General features: G+C 44.2%; 1 protein-coding gene across 3 annotated transcripts in view; it reads left to right on the top strand.

Annotated features, from left to right (window-relative positions):
• MTG1 (mitochondrial ribosome associated GTPase 1) overlaps positions 1-17,862 on the top strand; it is a 608,415-nt gene that overhangs the window by 108,917 nt on the left and 481,636 nt on the right. For all 3 annotated transcript variants that reach the window (XM_069611142.1, XM_069611141.1, XM_069611140.1), the window contains one exon: positions 1,501-1,567. In XM_069611142.1, the coding sequence (XP_069467243.1) occupies positions 1,501-1,567 (67 nt within the window). The remainder of the gene's footprint in view (positions 1-1,500; positions 1,568-17,862) is intronic.

The raw sequence follows: 17,862 nt of genomic DNA, 5'->3' as shown, positions 1-17,862 counted from the left end.
TGTTCAGTATTTAAATATACTTGCTTTGGCCTTCCATAGTACTTATAAAAGTTATCAGTTTGTTCGGCATTCATACATGCTTGTTTCCAGTCCCTGCAGCGCCCCAGTGCGAGTGTTCCCTTCTTTACACTCACCGGTGGTATGTGGCTGCTCCTTTGGGTTTCTTCGCCTCGTTTTCCAGCTTCTGTTCGCCCTGCCTTCCTTTCACGGGAACCACTGCGAGCAATGCTCGCTGTCCTGGAATTCTGCAGCCCATAGCCCCACTCTTCCCCAGACATGCGAAGATCGGGAGGCTTTGATGCCCGGCAGCCCCTACTGTTTGCATCGGGCTGGGGGGATAGCAGGATCTTAGACCCTTTCACGCCCAGCCTTGGCCCCAGCGTCTCTCTCACTGCTACTCGGCACAGCTTCTCTCAAGCCTGTTACTCTCCAGGCCGCATCCTTCTCTCCGGGCCATCTCTCCCTCTTTGCTGGGCGGTCACCATTTTTATATATTTGGAACTTATTAAATGACCACAGGTGCAAGTCTTTAACTTTAATTGCCTGGCCATAGTGAAACCTATTAGCGTTCATGCCTGGCTATTACAACTGAACTCCTTCAAAGCCCTCCTCCTCGTCTCAGTACCAAAGAGGTGTTGGAGAGGTTTAAATGAGTGGAAGTGTGGATAACTCCTGGTCGTTTCCTCCTCATCCCAGTATTAAGGTGAAATGTTTGTGGGATGTTTTGGGTGGAAGAAAGGGACAAAGACTGATAGTATCCTACAAAGGCATGGGGAATAAAGGGTGTGCTTTCACAAGGGAAAGTGTGCTACCGTGTCTCACTGAAGACGTCCTCTCCCTTCTCCCCACTCCCCAAGTTCCCTACTCCCAGGTGATCCTCCCTCACATGTAGGACTCTATGTGAATGGGGACACGGGACCACCGGCACTGTTATTATTATTATTGTTATTATTATCATTATTATTATTATTGCTGGTGCTCCAGTGACGCCTGCCTACCGTGGCCGATGTGCCTCGCAGGGTCAGACCTGTTGGGCACAGCGGCCGTGGCAGGCAGACTTGTAGTTTGCCGGTCTGTAAAAAACAGGGCTGGTAGGCTTACCAGCACCGTTGTTTCCGGACTGGCAAACTTATGACTTATGAGGCCCATTGGGTTCTTGTTGACAACTTCAGGAGTCTGATTACAGACATCCCCTATGTCAATGTTTTAATTACTGTGAATTGAACGAGTAGATGGTGCACATATAAAACAAGGTAGTCTGTAATGGATACCAATCTGCAAAAGTGTCTTGCAGGTAGGTAACTTATTCTTATTATGCATACCACAACACCTGTATATGCCATACAATCATCACCTGAGATGTGCACAAGTACCATTTTAGCACATTTATTCACAAGAATCCAAGTTCAGAGTCTCAGCAAGTAGGCTGTGAACCATAAACCTTAATTCCTGAAGTTTAAATAAGCACAGAATTCACATTTTCTCCTTCTTTCACTGCAGGTTTCGACAAGATGAAGGCAAACCTTAAGGATGTTGATTGTATCATAGAGGTGCATGATGCCAGGATATCCTTTTATGTTGTGAATCTGTCAGCTGTTCAGAGGTCACTCATTTCAGTTTTCTGGTAGTGGTAAGATTTGATATTTGAATGGTAATCTGGGAAGATGTGTGGACTCCTGTTTTCATCAAGATCAAGTCTAGTTTGGCTTTCATTCTTGCAAGAAGCTGACATTACTAAAAACGATAGTCTCAGTGAGCAGATATTCTTTTAGTGCAGACAGTATTCCAGCTTGCTAACGTGATATTGAAATACCATGAAACAATAATACAGTTGTATGTTCCAGCTGTGGACATGGAATCAGCCTAAAGCTAACACCATTATTTGTTATTATTATTCCATTTTAATGCTTTATTGACTAGGGTGACGAATAGTAACACCATGTCACTAAAGAGACAACATTTCAGCTCCAGGATTTTTCTTTTTTATAAATAATTGCTTATCAGTTGTTATATCCGTTTTGCAATGGAAGTTACGGAAGACTGCAGCTCCCACAATACAGTCTTCTTTTTTAAATGAAGACCCACAGCTAGATTAGTGATAATCCAGTGACGGTGTCACTTCAAAAGTAACTCCTGGATTGCAGTCATTAGTTCTTTCATAGTTATGAGATGGATTGTCCAGAGTGTAGCCTATTTGTGCAGAAGTAGAAACAACCATACTTTCCTAAGGATGTGATTGACTGTGTTATTGTCCATGTTTAGGACGTTGTATTAAGAACGTGTTTCTATTACATTAAGATAGAGAGGGCAAGGCGCAGATAGATTTAGAGATGACAGATTATCATAATCCTCAAGGGCCCTACACATTTGTGTATCAAGGTTTTGACACGTTGCCTGCTACAGCCATTAGGAACCATCTTAATACAATCTGCATGGTTTTACAATGATTCAATCTGAAATGTTCAAAATGTAGGGAAACCTTGCACACATTTTTTGAAGGCAAGTAGGTCGCTATTGCACAGAAATAGCGATGGTAACATTCGTTTTTCAAGTAGGAAACGGATGCTACATTTCTGGGGAGACAAGACAGGAACCCTGTTGATATTGCGACATTGAACTCAAGACGTGACAGCATTTTAGTTGACTGTGCTACCACAGATTTCTATCCCTTTTGATTTTAACGATGTAATGGTTAATACACAATCATCAATTCCAGATTGTTGACAGCCAGTCACATTTATTAAGCTATTTTACGGTATAAGAAACCTTTACTGCCTCCCTGGAAAATGTATTTGGTTGCCGAAAACACACATTTCGGAAACCCAGGACCATGCATCAGTGCACACCAAGACAGATTGCAGCATTGCAAGGCCATGCCCAGTGGCAGATGATTTATTTAGAAATGACAAATAATAACATAAATAAATATGCACATTTTATTGTTGGGGAGATTTATCACGTTTATGCTTCAACCTCTCTCCTAGTGAGACCCACAGCACTTTTTGCTGGACTTCTGGATCGTTTTCATTTTAATCCTGGATGAGTGGGCCCTTTTTCCATTTATTCATTTTCATGGGCTCTGTCTTTAGGAACTCTATTCTTTGTATTATTCCTGTACTATGGAGTCTGTGTTGCTCCATACCCCTTTAAGGCATCTGTACCTTTCTGTGCAGCACACAGCTCCTTATGGGTAGTGTTGCTGGGGGCCCTCCTCCTTGAAGATTCTGTTCTGTATCTTTGAGTGACTACCGTCCCAAAGAATAGAAAGATACTTTTCCCAAACCTATATAGTCTGAGAGATTGGCAAACACCACCTCCAGTGGAGTGCCAAAGGGATACCTAGTATCCCCCTTCTCACTGCTCCTGTGACTTTCAGTCACATAGACAACCTGTTAGTTATGGCTGGTGACAGTGGACATGTGCTACCAACTATTGTTATTTTTCTACTGCATGATATGTCCATAGCCTCGGTAGTGCACAATAGGGGCACCCTAATACTGGAGGGCTTCCTTCTTTTTTTGCCATTCCTAGCATGGGTTTTCTTTGTTCGCCCTTCTACCATTCTTGGAGGGGGAGGTCTGTGTGTTCTGTGTGTGTGTGTTTTGCCTTTGCCGGGAACCCTTGGTTCCTGCCTAGGCTCCAGAGTGTTTGGGCAGGAAGGAAGTGGGGGAGACGTTTTCCACCCCCCTGTCTTTTGTCTGCAAGATTGCCTGAATGGAACCAGCTCCCACGCGGGTCTGGCTGTCCTGATTGGACAGCCACACACTACTGTTCTGTAAACTGCGGAGAGAGATTGCAGAGGAATGAATGCTGGAACAGTATAAAATGCGAGGCTCTTGGAGTTGAAGAGCAAGTCGACCACTGGAAACTGAAGTAACCGAAGAAGAAGATGACCAGAGACTCAGCAGACCCTTTGCAGCACCATGAAGCGACCACTGCTATCCTGATACTGTTTCCTAAGCGACAGAGGAACTCCGAAGAGGACGACTCCTTCGCTTTGGATGGTGGGAACAACCAGTCCCAAGACAAACCTGAAAAAAAACCTCCTCCTGAAGTCCTGTGTGCTTCCAGAGCTGCGGAACTCCAATACTAGGAGACCTGCTGCCCTTTTCAAGTGCATTGTTGTGGAAAGGCCAAATCCGTCCAAGTCACTGCTGAGCCATCGAGGACACTCCAGAGACTAAATCTAACTTGCCCAGACCCCCTCGGTAGAGTGTGGGACTGCAGATGCCGAAGAAGAATGACCAGGCGAATCGCATCCTTTGTCGGTGCTGAAGAAAAGGTGCCAAAACCGCAGAGAAACCAGAGAAGTTGCTGAAAGCCATGTCACAGGTACTCACTTTAGAGACTGCTGCTGAAAGACACTGTCCATTGTCCACCCTTTTGTCAAAAGACCAAGCAATCCAGAGGTCGGGTCCAGAGCTGCAACATCGAGGAGCACCCAGCACGAACACTTTCTGGGCACCTTCTTCTCGCCTACTTCCTTCTCCATCTTTGGTGTCCCCCAGGGTTCTATCCTCTCCCCTTGGCTCTTTGACATCTACCTTGCTCAGCTTGCACGCCTCATCTCCTCATTCTCCTCCAACTTCCAGTGTTACGCAGACACACAGCTCTTTTTCAAACTTCCTGCTGACCCTCTTGCACCCTCCATCATCCCTGACTGCCTTTCTGCCATCCACCCCTGCTGTACCTCCAACGATTTCTGCCTCAACGCCTGTAAAACTGAGATCCTTCCCATCAGGTCCCCTGCTCTCTCCTTCGTCCCTTCACTCTGGCCTTCCTCCTTGGGCTCTCCCCTGATCCTTCTTCTGAAGCCAGAAACATTGGAGTCATCTTCGACTCCTCTCTCTCCTTCCTCCCTCACCCTCAGGACATTGCCAAGAAGTCCCACTTTCAGCTCTTTATTCTCAAAGGAATTCTCCCTTTTCTCACTTCCCCCCAGAGGGTCAATATTACCCGAGCCCCTGGTTCTCTCTAGGCTTGACTATTGCAATATCCTTCTCCTGAGTCTACCTTCTTCTACTCTGCCACCCCTATAGCTAATCCAGAATCGGGCAGAAAGACTTATCCTTGGTCTCAAGCCCAGGGACCGCATCGCTCCTGCCCTAAAAACCTTTCACTGGCTCCCGGCTGCTGCACACATAAGGAATAGTGCGCTCAAAAATATTATTGGCTAAAAAGATGGCCAATAATCAAAAATATATCTAAACATTTTTTTTTAAAAGTCCCTATGTGAAGTATTGAGCAAATGAAGCTCAAACTTAAAAATGGGAAGCACTAGGAGGCATCCATTTTGTAAAATGGATGCCTCCTGTGCTTGCCCTTGCGGCACTAATGAAGCAAAAGCCAGCCAGCTGTAATAAACAAAAGCTACCACTGGGTGGCTTTTGCTTCATTGGTGCCGGAGGACGGAGACCAAAGACTGCAGGCAGGAAAGCTGCATCTCCATCTCGGTAAGTGCTTTTTTTTTTTTTTAATAAGCACTAGCTGCAGGTTTTTTTCTACGTTTTCCAGGCTGGAGGAGCCCGGAAAACTTAGAAGAAAACTGCAGCTTTTAAAACGTTCCAAACTGAAGCTACCACAAACATAAATCCAACCTTGCTGTATTTAAAAACGCTGCCGTTTTCTTTCTAAGTTTCTCACACTCCTCCGAGCTGGAGGAGCCCGAGAAACTTAGAAAGAAAAACCGCAACGTTTTTTAATACAACAGCGTTGTGTTTCTGCCTGCCGTGGCTATCACTTTGAGTCTCCCGGGCGAGCCCGGGAGACTCAAAGTGAAAGCTGCTGCAGGCAGAAACACAACGCGGTTGTGTTTCAAAATGCTGCAGTGTTTCTCACTACGCTTTCGTGTGGAGTCTCCTGGGCTCCCCCAACCCTGAGGGAGTCCAGGAGACTACAAGCGAAAGCCGCCGCAGTGAGAAATACAACGTTGTTGTATTTGTAAATGCTGCAGTATTTACAAATAAAACAACGTTGTTATTCTGACTGCGGCAGCTTTCGCTTGGAGTCTCCTGGACTCCCTCAGGGTTGGGAGAGCCCAGGAGACTCCATGCGAAAGCCGCCGCAGTCAGAATAACAACGCTGTTGTATTTATGATTTCTGTGGTTTTCCAACCACGGCAATCACAAATACAACAAAGTTGTATTTGTAATTGCTGCACCACTGCTTTTTGCCTTCATTTTACGTTTTCTGTGCTTCCCTGGGCTTGGGGAGCACCGAAAACATAAAATGAAACTGAAGGCAGCCTCCTCAGCTCTGCTCCGACTGCAGTAAGCAAAAGCTCCCAGTGGGGGGCTTTTACTGCTTGTTTAGTGCAGGCCAGGGCAGAGCCGAGGAGGCTGCCTGAAATGGCAAAATAGATGCTCCCATGTTAACGCTTTGAGCCTCGTTTGCTCAAAGTGTTTACATAGGAACTTTCATTCAAAACATGTTTAAACTATGTTTTAGACTATTGCCCATCGTTTTAGCCAATAATATTTTTAAGGGCACTATTCCTTTAAATTTAAATCCTAATCCCTCTGCATCATCCACAAGGCTGTCTCGGACCAGGGACCACACTATCTTCAACTTTATCTCACTAAATACTCTCCCTCTAGGCCACTACGTTCCTCTGCCACCAACTCTGTGTGTAAAGTGTTTCGCTAAACATCGGTAGGTGGTCAGTCGCTTTCCTCAACTGGCTCCTTCCTATGGAACAGCCCCCCGTGCCTCTGCGTCTTCAGCAGGAATTACTTACATTTCAGAAGCTCCTCAACACTTTCCTCTTTACCTCCTCCTTCCCTTCTCTCCTCTGCTAACCCCACAGTTGCTGTGATTGGTGTCCGGGGCCCTGATGCATCCACAGGGCCCCTAACCTCCCACACCCAATCTGCTCAGCTCCTGTCTACCCTAGGCACTTGACTTGGCACACCCTGCGCCCTAGAGGTTCGCACTTACACCTAATGTGCTCCAGGCCGTGTAGCACTAATCAACCCAAGCACTTCATCCGTGGCTCACCCCAGCACTTACCCCCTCTGCGGTCTTCCTTGCTGCAAGTGCACATTCTGAATAATCTCAAGGCATAGTAGGTTTGTCCTTTCATCCTCCACTGCTTTTATTAATATTGTGTTTTTTAATTTATTTAATTCCCTTGTTCCCTCCCCTCGCCCTGTGAGCGCTTTGAAACAGTATTTTACTTGCTGTATAAGCGCCGGACAAGCAAACAATAAAAACATACTTTTTTAAAAGCTACTGTGGGGGGAAAGGGTGTTGCTTATCTACTTCCAGAAAGTTGCTCCAGAGCATTGGAGTGCATGTAGAGGTGTCCAGGGCAACCCCTTCTTATCTCTGACTCAAGCTGCTGCTTGTGTTCTTTAGCAAGTGCTTTAACAACATCTCTGACGGTTATAACCTTATTGTGCCGTCCTTTTAGAGACTAAAGTATCTTACTTTAACTTTTCACAACTTTCTAAGACTTGGAGCAAATCGGGACTATCTTTTAGCCAAGGCCGCATATTGGACTTTTAACAACTGCATAGGCTGAGAATCTGTCTCTAGCAACTCGAAGCTCCACTTGTAAAACTCTTAACCACCTGTTTTCCCACCTAAGAACTGCAATATTATACCAGTATGTTAAGTAACTACATTACCGTATTCATTTCAATGTACGAGCTGCGATTGTATTATGGTAACACTGTGTAGACAAAATAGATACAAGTGAAAGTATTTTAACATTACCGCATATTAAACATTCTAAGTGAAAGTGCTATCAATTAAGTCAATATGTGTTGGTTTAATGTATTTAAGTGAATTACTAGTGCTTTAGTGTATATAAATACACTTATATTTTACTATATATTAAATGTAAGTGCTTCTTTCAGTCTCCTTTACTCTTTGGGTTCATTGTAATTACCTACAGCTCACATCTTCCTCTTAAAATAAGCCTGACTGCTCTACCACTCTACCATGGTCTCTGGGTAGTGCATGCTGATACTAAGAGTTGGGGATCTACAAACCACTGGGATAGTTGTCTAAAGTCTTACCTCCAAGTAAGACTTTAGAAAACTCCCCCAACACTGGCGTTACAGCTGGTGGGACTTGTGTAGGTTGGATTACATTGATTCCTGGGTGTATTGTACATATGATATGATGTGGCATTTATAACATGCCTGTACACAAGTGTTTCCAGGAGCGACAAGACAAGGAGGGGAAACAAAGGGAGGACAAAATAACAATCTTACTAGGCCTTGTGTCAATCAGATCGCGCAAGTGCGGGGAAGAGGGAAGGGGAGGTGAAGGGGAAGTGCATTTAACTCACAAGTATAGCCAGCGGGTGGCTCATAAGCGCAGAGAGAAGGGACTGTAGGGTTGCAGAGGCAAACCCTTAAGGGCTGGGGAGCCCAGAGGCCGTGCGAGGGCAAATGGACATGCAGGCGCCTGGGCTCGAGTTCAGAGGGTGACCAGTGCGTGGAGGAGTCAGGTGCATCAGCAGGGAAGAGAGAAAGCGGAAGTGAAAAGGAAGGTCTTGAGTTGCTTCCAGAACAGGAGGTGGCTCTGCTCAAGTTTGAGAGAGGCAAGGAGATTGTTCCAGAGGGAGGCCCCAGCCGAGGAGATAGATCTGCCCCCAACTCTCTGCCTGGAGAAGCGTATGACCCTCGGAGAGTTGGAGGTGGACGAGCAGAGAGCTTGAGAAGGAAGAGGTTTTGAAAGAGAAAGTTGGAGGTAGAGCGGTCCCATGCCCCAGCAAGCCTTGTGGACGATGCACAGGGTCTTGAACTTGAATATACAGACTCAATTGGGTAGAAACGCACAATTTTGCGCGCAGACTCTCAAAGTTATTTTAAAGGTTATCTGTCTTTAGTCCGCAGTATCACTAATACCTGGAGGCTCAACCCGTACCTTCCATAGACTGACAAGGAAAACTAATTGGTGGTTTAGTAACTCGTGCTGGGCTAAACTGATTTCAATGATCCATAGTAGTTGTTCAATTGACTTCATCCATTCAATGCTGAATTGTAACACTGCTGTATTTATTCAAAATCAAAAAGCGTATAGCAGGTTGCAGCCGACATGTGTTTTGACCATAGGTCGTCCTGAAGGCTGCCATATAGAACATTATTGTTAAGTAATTTAGTCCCAGAAAATATTTACATGTTGATTTTGTCAAAATAAAACTTCAAAAGGTAAAAATAAAGTTAAATAAAACAAGATAATATGGACAAGCCATTCAATTGTTACATACCATGTTTGAAAAAGTCCAGCAGGGTTGTTGAAAACAAACGGACAGCGAACAAATAACAGAAAGTATTTTCAACAATTTGGTTTGCAAAACAAGTCATCAGATTCTCATGATTAGAAAGGTTGATCTTAACTCATTAATGTATCAACTATCCATTGATGTGGATTAGTACAGCAATGTGCATCATACACACATCCCCATTTTAGGCAGTTCTTAGCCAATAGGCTTTGATCCCCTTAAGCGTTCGTCTCTTAGAATAATATAAAACAATGTTTTTATTAAGACTGATTAGTTTGTCAGTTATTGAGGAGTAAATTGGTTGAGGTGATCCCCATACCGTGTCCTGTGATGTCCCTGACATATTGTTAGGGAGAATTTTCATTTCAGTGCTAATTCCCTTCAACCTTCGAGACCTCCAGCTATTTTTCTGGACATTAGGACTTTTTAATTTTAACCCTGGAGTGAGTGAGCCCTTTTTCGCACTCTCATGTGTTTTGACCTGATTTGGATTATGTTTCCTTTGTTTTTGGAGACTGACAAACTCCATAGGCATCTACTTTTTGTATGGTGACACACAGCACCTTCAGTACTGTGTCGCAAAGAAATCCTTTAGATTTCTCATAAGGTTTAAATACATTTTCTTGTGAGAACTACTGTTCCCAAGAATAGTAAAGTGAAATTGGCTTTACTTACCTTTTCTCTTTGTAGGTCCAGCACACCCCATCTTATGTGGAGTGCTGGGGGGTTACTTAGTAGTCCCTTCCCTTTTCCTACCTACTCGTGTAACATTTTTGATGTTACCCTCACTACTTTAAATGGCTGGTGGCAGTGATTTAATTTTCCTACCATTGTGCTTTCCTACCGCAGGCTGAATCCTCAGCTGCATTGTAGCACCCAGGGGTGACCATTTTGTAAAAATGGCGGCAGTATTCTTTTTTTGCCATTTTCTGTTTGTGAGGTCTTTCTTGGGTTTTACTCTGCGCACCAAGCCAGGTTTGAGCCCTTTGTTTGTTTTGCCTTTGGCAGGCTTCAGTACTGAAACCCACATCTGCCTTCAGTATGTCTTGAAGAGCAGGAAGTGAGGGAGGTCCCCGAAACTCCCCTGTCCTTTGTCTTTAGGAATGTCTGAATGCACCCATTACTGAATGGCTGGCTCTCTGTCCTTTCAGGACAGCCACCTTGCTGTTTGAGTGACAGCTAGGCTGTGTATCAATGGGAGAAACCTGCTTAAAAGGCAAGGGTTTTGGGCCTGAAGAGTCGACCAATGGAAAGAACAACCCGACGAAGACACCATGAACGCAGCTTGCTACATCCTCCTGGACCTTTGAATGTCCCGGTTTAGCCCTGCTGCTGTGCTGAAACTCCTTTTTTCCAATCGACAAGAGAAGCTCCGAAAGGGACGACTTCTTCCCTTGGGTTAGTGCGACCAACTAACCCAGAGACGAACTCCACTGGACCACCTGCTCCAACTGGCTGTACTTCTTTGCTGCTACAGGAACCGAGTGCCAGGGGTCGAGAAATCTGTAGTCGAGTGCAATGTCTGTGATCCGGCCTGACGCTCCAGGAGTCTCCCCAGGGCCCTCCAGAAGTAGGACGACCAGAGCTTGAGTCCCCTCACCAGAGTGCAGGACTGAAGGACTGGAGGGAGCCCATCTGGTATCCAAGATCCACGGTGGTGCTAATTACCGAGCGCTGAAACCGCGAAGTGCCGCTTATCCGAAAAGAGCCTATAGTTGCCGCCGACCTCCGAATTGCTGTGCAGGAGTCCTCCAGATGTCTGCCCTCTTGTCCCCACAACTGAGGCCCAGGAACCCAGGATCTGCATTGCTACAACCAGACAGAAGCCGGCTGGTCCACTCTTCTTCTAACCTAAGGTACTGTTCTGACTTCTCATTGTCTGTAGCTTCGCTCTTCTCAGTTGAGACTTACAGTAGCTGATTTGCTAGAGTTGATTTCAGTTCTACCCTCCACAAGTGTAATAGCTTGTGACCCTACAGTGATTTTTCTTCAACAAACTCTCTAACTTTGTGCAAGTCTTTGCTATCTAAGAAGTGCCTCTGCTCCATAGACTGTGCTCCGATTGACTTTGGCTGTCCTGGCTCCTTGCAGCCTCTTCTAGTCCGTTTGACTTTGATACTTGCTGTCCCTCATAAGTGATAACTTGGTTTTTAACTATTATTGCTGGGAAAGGTTTTTATCTCGCCTTCATTGGAAGATTTAAAGTGCTCACATGCTCTGATAAGCTGTTTAACCTTTTTCCTTCCCTTAACCTTTCCATTCTACAAAACCTCAAAATCTGCAAAGTGTACTAGTGATTTATAAATACCATTACTGTCCTAGTTAGTGAAGTCACCTCAGGGTGTAGGAAGTGTCTAAGAAGCATCTGTAAAGAGTATCTACTAGCTTTGTGTTGATTCTGGAAAAGTATTTTAAAGTATATTTGATTGTTGCACATATTGCCCTTTTTAAAGAATGCTTAATTAAAAACTGATGTTAAATGACTATAACTGAGACCTGTTACATGGCTACTTGTATTGGTGGATTTCATTGGTACAGCTCACATTTACCCCTCGAGATAAGCTTGGCTGCTCAGTCACACTACCAACTTGTGTAGTACAGGCCTATACCAAAAGGGGCTTACCGAATACCAAGAGGACAAGGGTGGTGTAGTCTCCCACAGGGTTACTACAGCAATTCTTGCATAACACATCATATTCGTGAATGTGATGCAATCATGTGCGCGTCTTCCCTGTGTCGGAAAAGCGAGAAGTATGTTATTCCCCAACAGTAAAAGTGTCTGATTATCTAATGATAGCAAAAAATATAGAAGGTATAAAGTTAACATTAATTACATATGATTGTCTTGTATTTTGGTACACGATGCCTAGATTGTGAGCTTGAATGTAAAACAGAGGTGACTCACCTTTAACAGCAGTCAAAAGTTGCTAAATGTATGCTTGTTTAAGCGTTCTGTTCTGGATAGCTGGCAGCGAACATGTTTCATTCAATTTTCTATTTGGTGACCTGAAAGAAGTAAAGGACTGTGTCAGTCCAGGGCATAATACGGCTTGTGCTAGTCCCTGCACTTCTCTACGGAGACACCTGTTAGGTGTGGTAAAGCATGTGCAGCCATTGCCCATATCCGCGTGGTTCGCTGTATGTATAAGATGAGCGATCGCAAAGGCAGGTTAAAGTAACAGTTCCTAGTTCTGTTACATGAGTTGAAAACAAAAGTGATGGGAAAACTGTCTCACCTTATTAGCTACGATCCACTGTGCAAAATCCTGACCTCAGTGCCTCGCCGGTGTGTTCCCCAATTGCGGGCGCCATAAAAAAGTATGTTGTTTGTGTTAAGCTACGCATGACGTGTTATGTCACGCGTAGTCATGGTAACCAGTGCTTGGTGACTAACTGCAGTGAATTGGGAACTTCATGGTATACACCAGCATGGTGCCTGTAAGAATACGTGGTCCAGTAACCTGGATTGCAAAGGTCTGTTGCAGACATATAAGTTATTATGTGGACTGACTACAGTCTAAAGGAGCAAGTATCTAAGTGTATCATTTAACTAAAGTCTGAGTCTGTGTCAATTAACACAGAACACATGGTGGTGCCTACCATTGATATGCTTTACTCACATATATTCAGAGTTAATGTTTCGGCAGGTCCCGCAAAATGTTTATTGTAGTTTTGAGGAACTGTGGTACGTCCTACGAAAATAAAGCAATAGTAATGCGGTTTAAGTGATGGGCGTAAAGATAAGTGTCAAATCGTGTTTTTAATCGTAATTACCCAGCAGTTGCCTCTTTCTGCGTTATGCTAATGCAAGGTAGGCAGAACGCAACAAATTTAGCTGCTTTCCCAAATCGGGTTGCTGTTAATGCTCCATGTGTTTATTCAAGTATTCTTTATAATTCTTTCTTGATGCAATATATGGCATATAGTATTAAGTATGCTGAAAACAGACAGGTTTTCACAGAGCAATTGTAATACAGTTGTATAGTGTCTGTTGAACATAATTAACTAAATACATGGTTATATTCACTTTATATGGTGTATACCAAATGATTACCTGAAAATCAAGTGCAAAGCATCACAGTAGGAATACATGTTATTTCATAATGCACAGCATTGCTTTAGATTAGACACACATGTGCAATGTAACAGGCATAAAGCACATTCATATTACAGAAATATATGCACCTCATGTTCCGTGTTGAGGCCCACCAGTGAACTGTATATTGCATATGCATTTGGCTTCCATTTGCCTAAGTTTGAATTTGATATCTCTCCCTCTTTTGCCATGTTTCGTCTTCAAAAGTCCTATAAATTGGAGATCTTTCTTATTATGCATTTGGTGATTTTGCTGCCAATATACGGCCAGTGGCAGCTTGGGACACTGGCTGTTAAGACTGGCCAGGTGCTCTCGAATTCTAATTTTCATTTGTCGTATTGTGCTACCTATGTATAGTTTTTTACAGACAGAGAGGACCAATTACCTTGTGGAGATCCGGACTCCAGAGGCTGCAGTACCAGGGTCATTATGCCCTACATTGGAGAGCCATAAATATGGTTTTCCCCACCTGCCCCTGCTAAGGGTAAAATGTGTGTTTTTGGAGGGGAGTCTTTTCCTGGTCACCTGATTTGTTAAAATGGTTTCACTACAGCTACCACAATTCCTAGAGACTGCAACAGCAATTACATTGGATTCACCTGAACAGAAAGGCAACTCAGCCTCCCTGAGTGTTGGCAACACGAAAGCGCTAGGAAGAGAACAGCAGTGTAAGAAGGGAATCAACCCTGTGAACAATTGGGCAACAATTGGGATTTAACCCTGTGAAATGTACTGGACACTTTGGGATTTAACCCAGCAATCTTTTTTCAGGTAATATATTGACCAGGAACTGGAGTGCGTGCCCGGGCCCTTCTTTTTTGACCACAGAGGTTTATGTCCTGCAATTGATGAAATCTTTAATGACAAATTTTAAAGCATCTGGTTGCACAAAGAAGTCACTGTCTGCATGTGCGTACCTGCACATGCTGCAGTTCCCACATTTGTGAAAACATGTCAGTCCACAGCCAATCATTGCCTCTACTGGTGGCCCGATTTGCGGGTGTCAAGAAATGATGGGCACAACTTGGTTCTAATCTTGGGTGCACATGTGAACACAAACTTGGGTTTAGTGGGTATATGCTGCTTGAGATCTGAATCCATATTCAAAATGTGCCAATGTTTTTGTACCATTTGTAAAGATCATGTGTTTCTTTTGAGAATTGCATAATGATATGAAGTGTCTTACGACAGTTTCTAGTTTTGCCAGAATTTTGCTTCAACATAGCAGATCTATGTAAAGTTTTAATTCTGTCTAGTGAACTTTTCAACGTTGATGGCGAATAGCCCCTTTCTTTAAATATTTCACTGAGGGGTTGGCATTCTTTGTCAAAATGTTCCTGTTTACTACAGTTTCACCCAGCTCGGTAAAACCCTCCTGATGGGATATTGTTAACAGTGGATCTCATATGGCAACTTGCTGCATGTAAAGTGGAGTTTACTTATGTGGGCTTGCGAAAAGTCATGGTCTCTATTTTGCTGTTCTCCATATGGTTATGTAAATCAAGGAAATCCATGTTCTCACTGCAGCGGCCTTTTGGTGCAATACCAAAGGTGTTACTATTTACATGATCTAAATATCGTTCAAAGCCCTGTTGATTGCCATGCCAGATTAAAAAATATCATCAATATACCATTCCATAGAATTACTTTGTCTAGGAAGTCTTTGTTGGCTTGTGTTTGTTCATATTGTCCCATGAACAAATTGGCCAATGAGTGTGTGTATTTTGCCCCCATGGGTACCCCTTTGGTTTTGACATAATAGCATTAATTGAAGAGAAAGGCATTGTGTGTGATTGTGAAATTCAAGAAATCTTTCAACATATTAATATGTTTGTGATATGAGGCTGAGAAATCTCGGTATGTGTATTCAAACGCTCTTATCACTAATTCATGTTTAATTGACCTGTACAGTGCTGTTACATCCATTTTACAAAGTAAATAGTCCTCCTGCCATTGTATTTCAGATAGGTGCTTAAGAAATTGGGTGCTGTCCCGGATAAAGGACAGAACCTTCTCCACATGTCCATTGATGGCATTCTCGAGGAATTGTGATAGGCGCTCGGTAGCCCAGTCAATCCCACTCATTATGGGTCTCACCTCTGGAAGTGTTGCGAAGGGCTTGTGTATCTTGGGTAGAAAATACATGGTAGGCATGGTTGGTCCTGTTGTATTGAGAAAGCATTTTTCTACATCTGTGAGAAACCCCAAAATGAACTTGATCCTTGCAGCCACGGGGAGCCAGTGAAGAGATTTCAGAGCTGGAGAGATACAATCCCTGGGCTCGAGGCCAAGGAAGTCTTGCAGTCCTGTTCTGGATATGGTTTAAATGTCAAAGAGTAGAGGCAGGAAGGTTTAGAAATAGGCTGTTGCAATAGTCCAGCCTAGAGAGGACCAGAGACCTGGAGACAGTGATCTTCTGGGGCAAAGTGGAAAAAGGAGGAATACCTCTGAGGATACCAGCTGATAGGGTAGGCGGCCAGAGAGAGAGGAAAGGAGGCAGTGGGTGTCCCAATGAGGAGGAGCTTAGTCTTACTGGCATTAAGGCAGAGATTATTGGTGGCACACCATTCCTGAATTGCGGCCAGACAGTCTGGTATGAGAGAAGATGCAGAGGTGGCTGAGGGGAGCCTGAAAGAGAGCGGAGTGTCATCCGCATAACATAGAAAACTGGAGCAGAAAGAAGTGGTGCGGTGGGCAAGAGGTGCCAGGTAGTAGTTGAAGATCCAGGGAGAGGGGTCAGACCCCTGGGGAACACCACAAGTAGAGAGAGAGAGATTAGAGGAAAGACCCCATTTGGACCTGAGAGGGTCAGTCTTTGAGAAAGGAGGTCAACCAAATCAGGGCCTGATCAGTAATACCAAGGTTTTCGCTGAGGCGATTGAGTAGGATGCATGGTTGACCGCGTCAAAAGCATAGGATAGATCGAAGAGAATGAGGACAGAAGGGAGATTAGATTCAAGATTGGAGTCTCCACGGGTCAGGAGAGCAGCTTCCGTGCTTCTGGCAGCTCTGAAGCCAGACTGGTGGTCATGGAGGCAACCAACAGATTCAATATGTAGATTAAGCTGGGAGATGGCCAGCTTTTCCAAGAGTTTGCCCAGGAAAGGTGTGATGGAGATCGGGCGATAGCCGGAGAGGAAGGATTGGCCGAGGGATTCTTCAAAGAATCCGTCCACAAAGCTACTATTGTAAAAGTACTAAACTATGTCCACTATAAACCTAAGGTAGAAGCTCCTATGTCTCTCACTGATGAAAAGCTGAAAGAAAATGGGCAAAGAAAAATGTATTAGTACTAAAGGGAAAAAAGCAGAATGAATGCAAAGCTTGTTGGATTACCAAACTGTGAGTAGTGCCTGTAACCCCCTACTCCTAGAATTGAGCTGGAAAAACATGATGGTTAAAGTTTTAGCCCTCATCTTCCGGCAAGTGAGGTAGATGACAATGTGAGTGTTAATCCACTTCCTATTCCTACCACCTCACCCCTACGTATGCAGAACATGTCCTCTGACCTCATACTATAGATAGAGAAAATGGAAATGCAACTTGGATTTAGGAAACTGGAGGTTCAGTCTGAAAGGAGACAAAGAAATGATGAAGGAACTGCAACTCGAGGGGCGGGGGGAAGAGATGCAGCATGAACTAGACATCAAAACGTTGTCCCTTGATTCCACTTCTGTTTCAGAGTGCTCTCTGCCAGACCATTCCAGGAGCAGGAAGCCTCGACTCCCCAAAGACTTGGTGAGTTTGTGTGATGTAAAAAACGTTATCCTTGATGGGCTGAGCACATCTGAGTTTATATGTAAAGTACAAGGTATATGTGAAAGTGAGTTTGTTCCATGGGTAATCTCTAGGCTCCAAGCAATGCAGAAAGGTGGGCACCACACTAATGATCATCCTTTTTATCCAATTTCTTCCAAAAGTCAAGTTTACTTTAAGGAGCAGACTGAAACAAAGTCCAGAGACACCTGGGCCCAAAAATCAGTGCATGCAAAAAGCTGGGGTAAGAAACAAAAGCTAGTTAGTCGCTTTCTAACTGAATCCCTCAGGGTTACCCAAAATTCCAAATTATTGGTCTTTATATCTTAATTGGTAGCTCATCCATCAACTTTATATTTTTCTCTTAATTTTCAGTCATTCTTTTTTTAAACCTTTATTTATATGCCTTGACAATACAACAAACAAACAGAGGTAGTCACAGCGCGACAACAGTATACACCAAGTACATTACATATTGTAACAGTACACTGCAAGGATTCTGGACCAAGCTCAGGGGTCAGATTCTGGATGATGTATTGGCATCTGGAGCAAAGGAGGCACAGTTCACAAAGCACACAGTTGCGGGGAACGAGCAGGGGAGGAGGATTCAGAATTTGAAGGTGAAGCCATGGCGGACATGTAATCGCGGAACTTTCGCCAAATATCTCTTGGCCTCGAGTGTGGATGTTGCGATGCCCTCCAGGCCTCTTCAGTGTCATCCGCCCAAGTGACTGCCCTGAGCCACTGTGCATAGGTGGGCGCCCTGGGGCGAAGC

This window comes from Ambystoma mexicanum, chromosome 8 (assembly GCF_040938575.1).
Source record: "Ambystoma mexicanum isolate Mex_15411 chromosome 8, UKY_AmexF1_1, whole genome shotgun sequence".
Taxonomy (NCBI): Eukaryota; Metazoa; Chordata; class Amphibia; order Caudata; family Ambystomatidae; genus Ambystoma; species Ambystoma mexicanum.
Note: the sequence above shows the minus strand (reverse complement) of the source record. Positions and strands in the feature narration are given on the sequence as shown.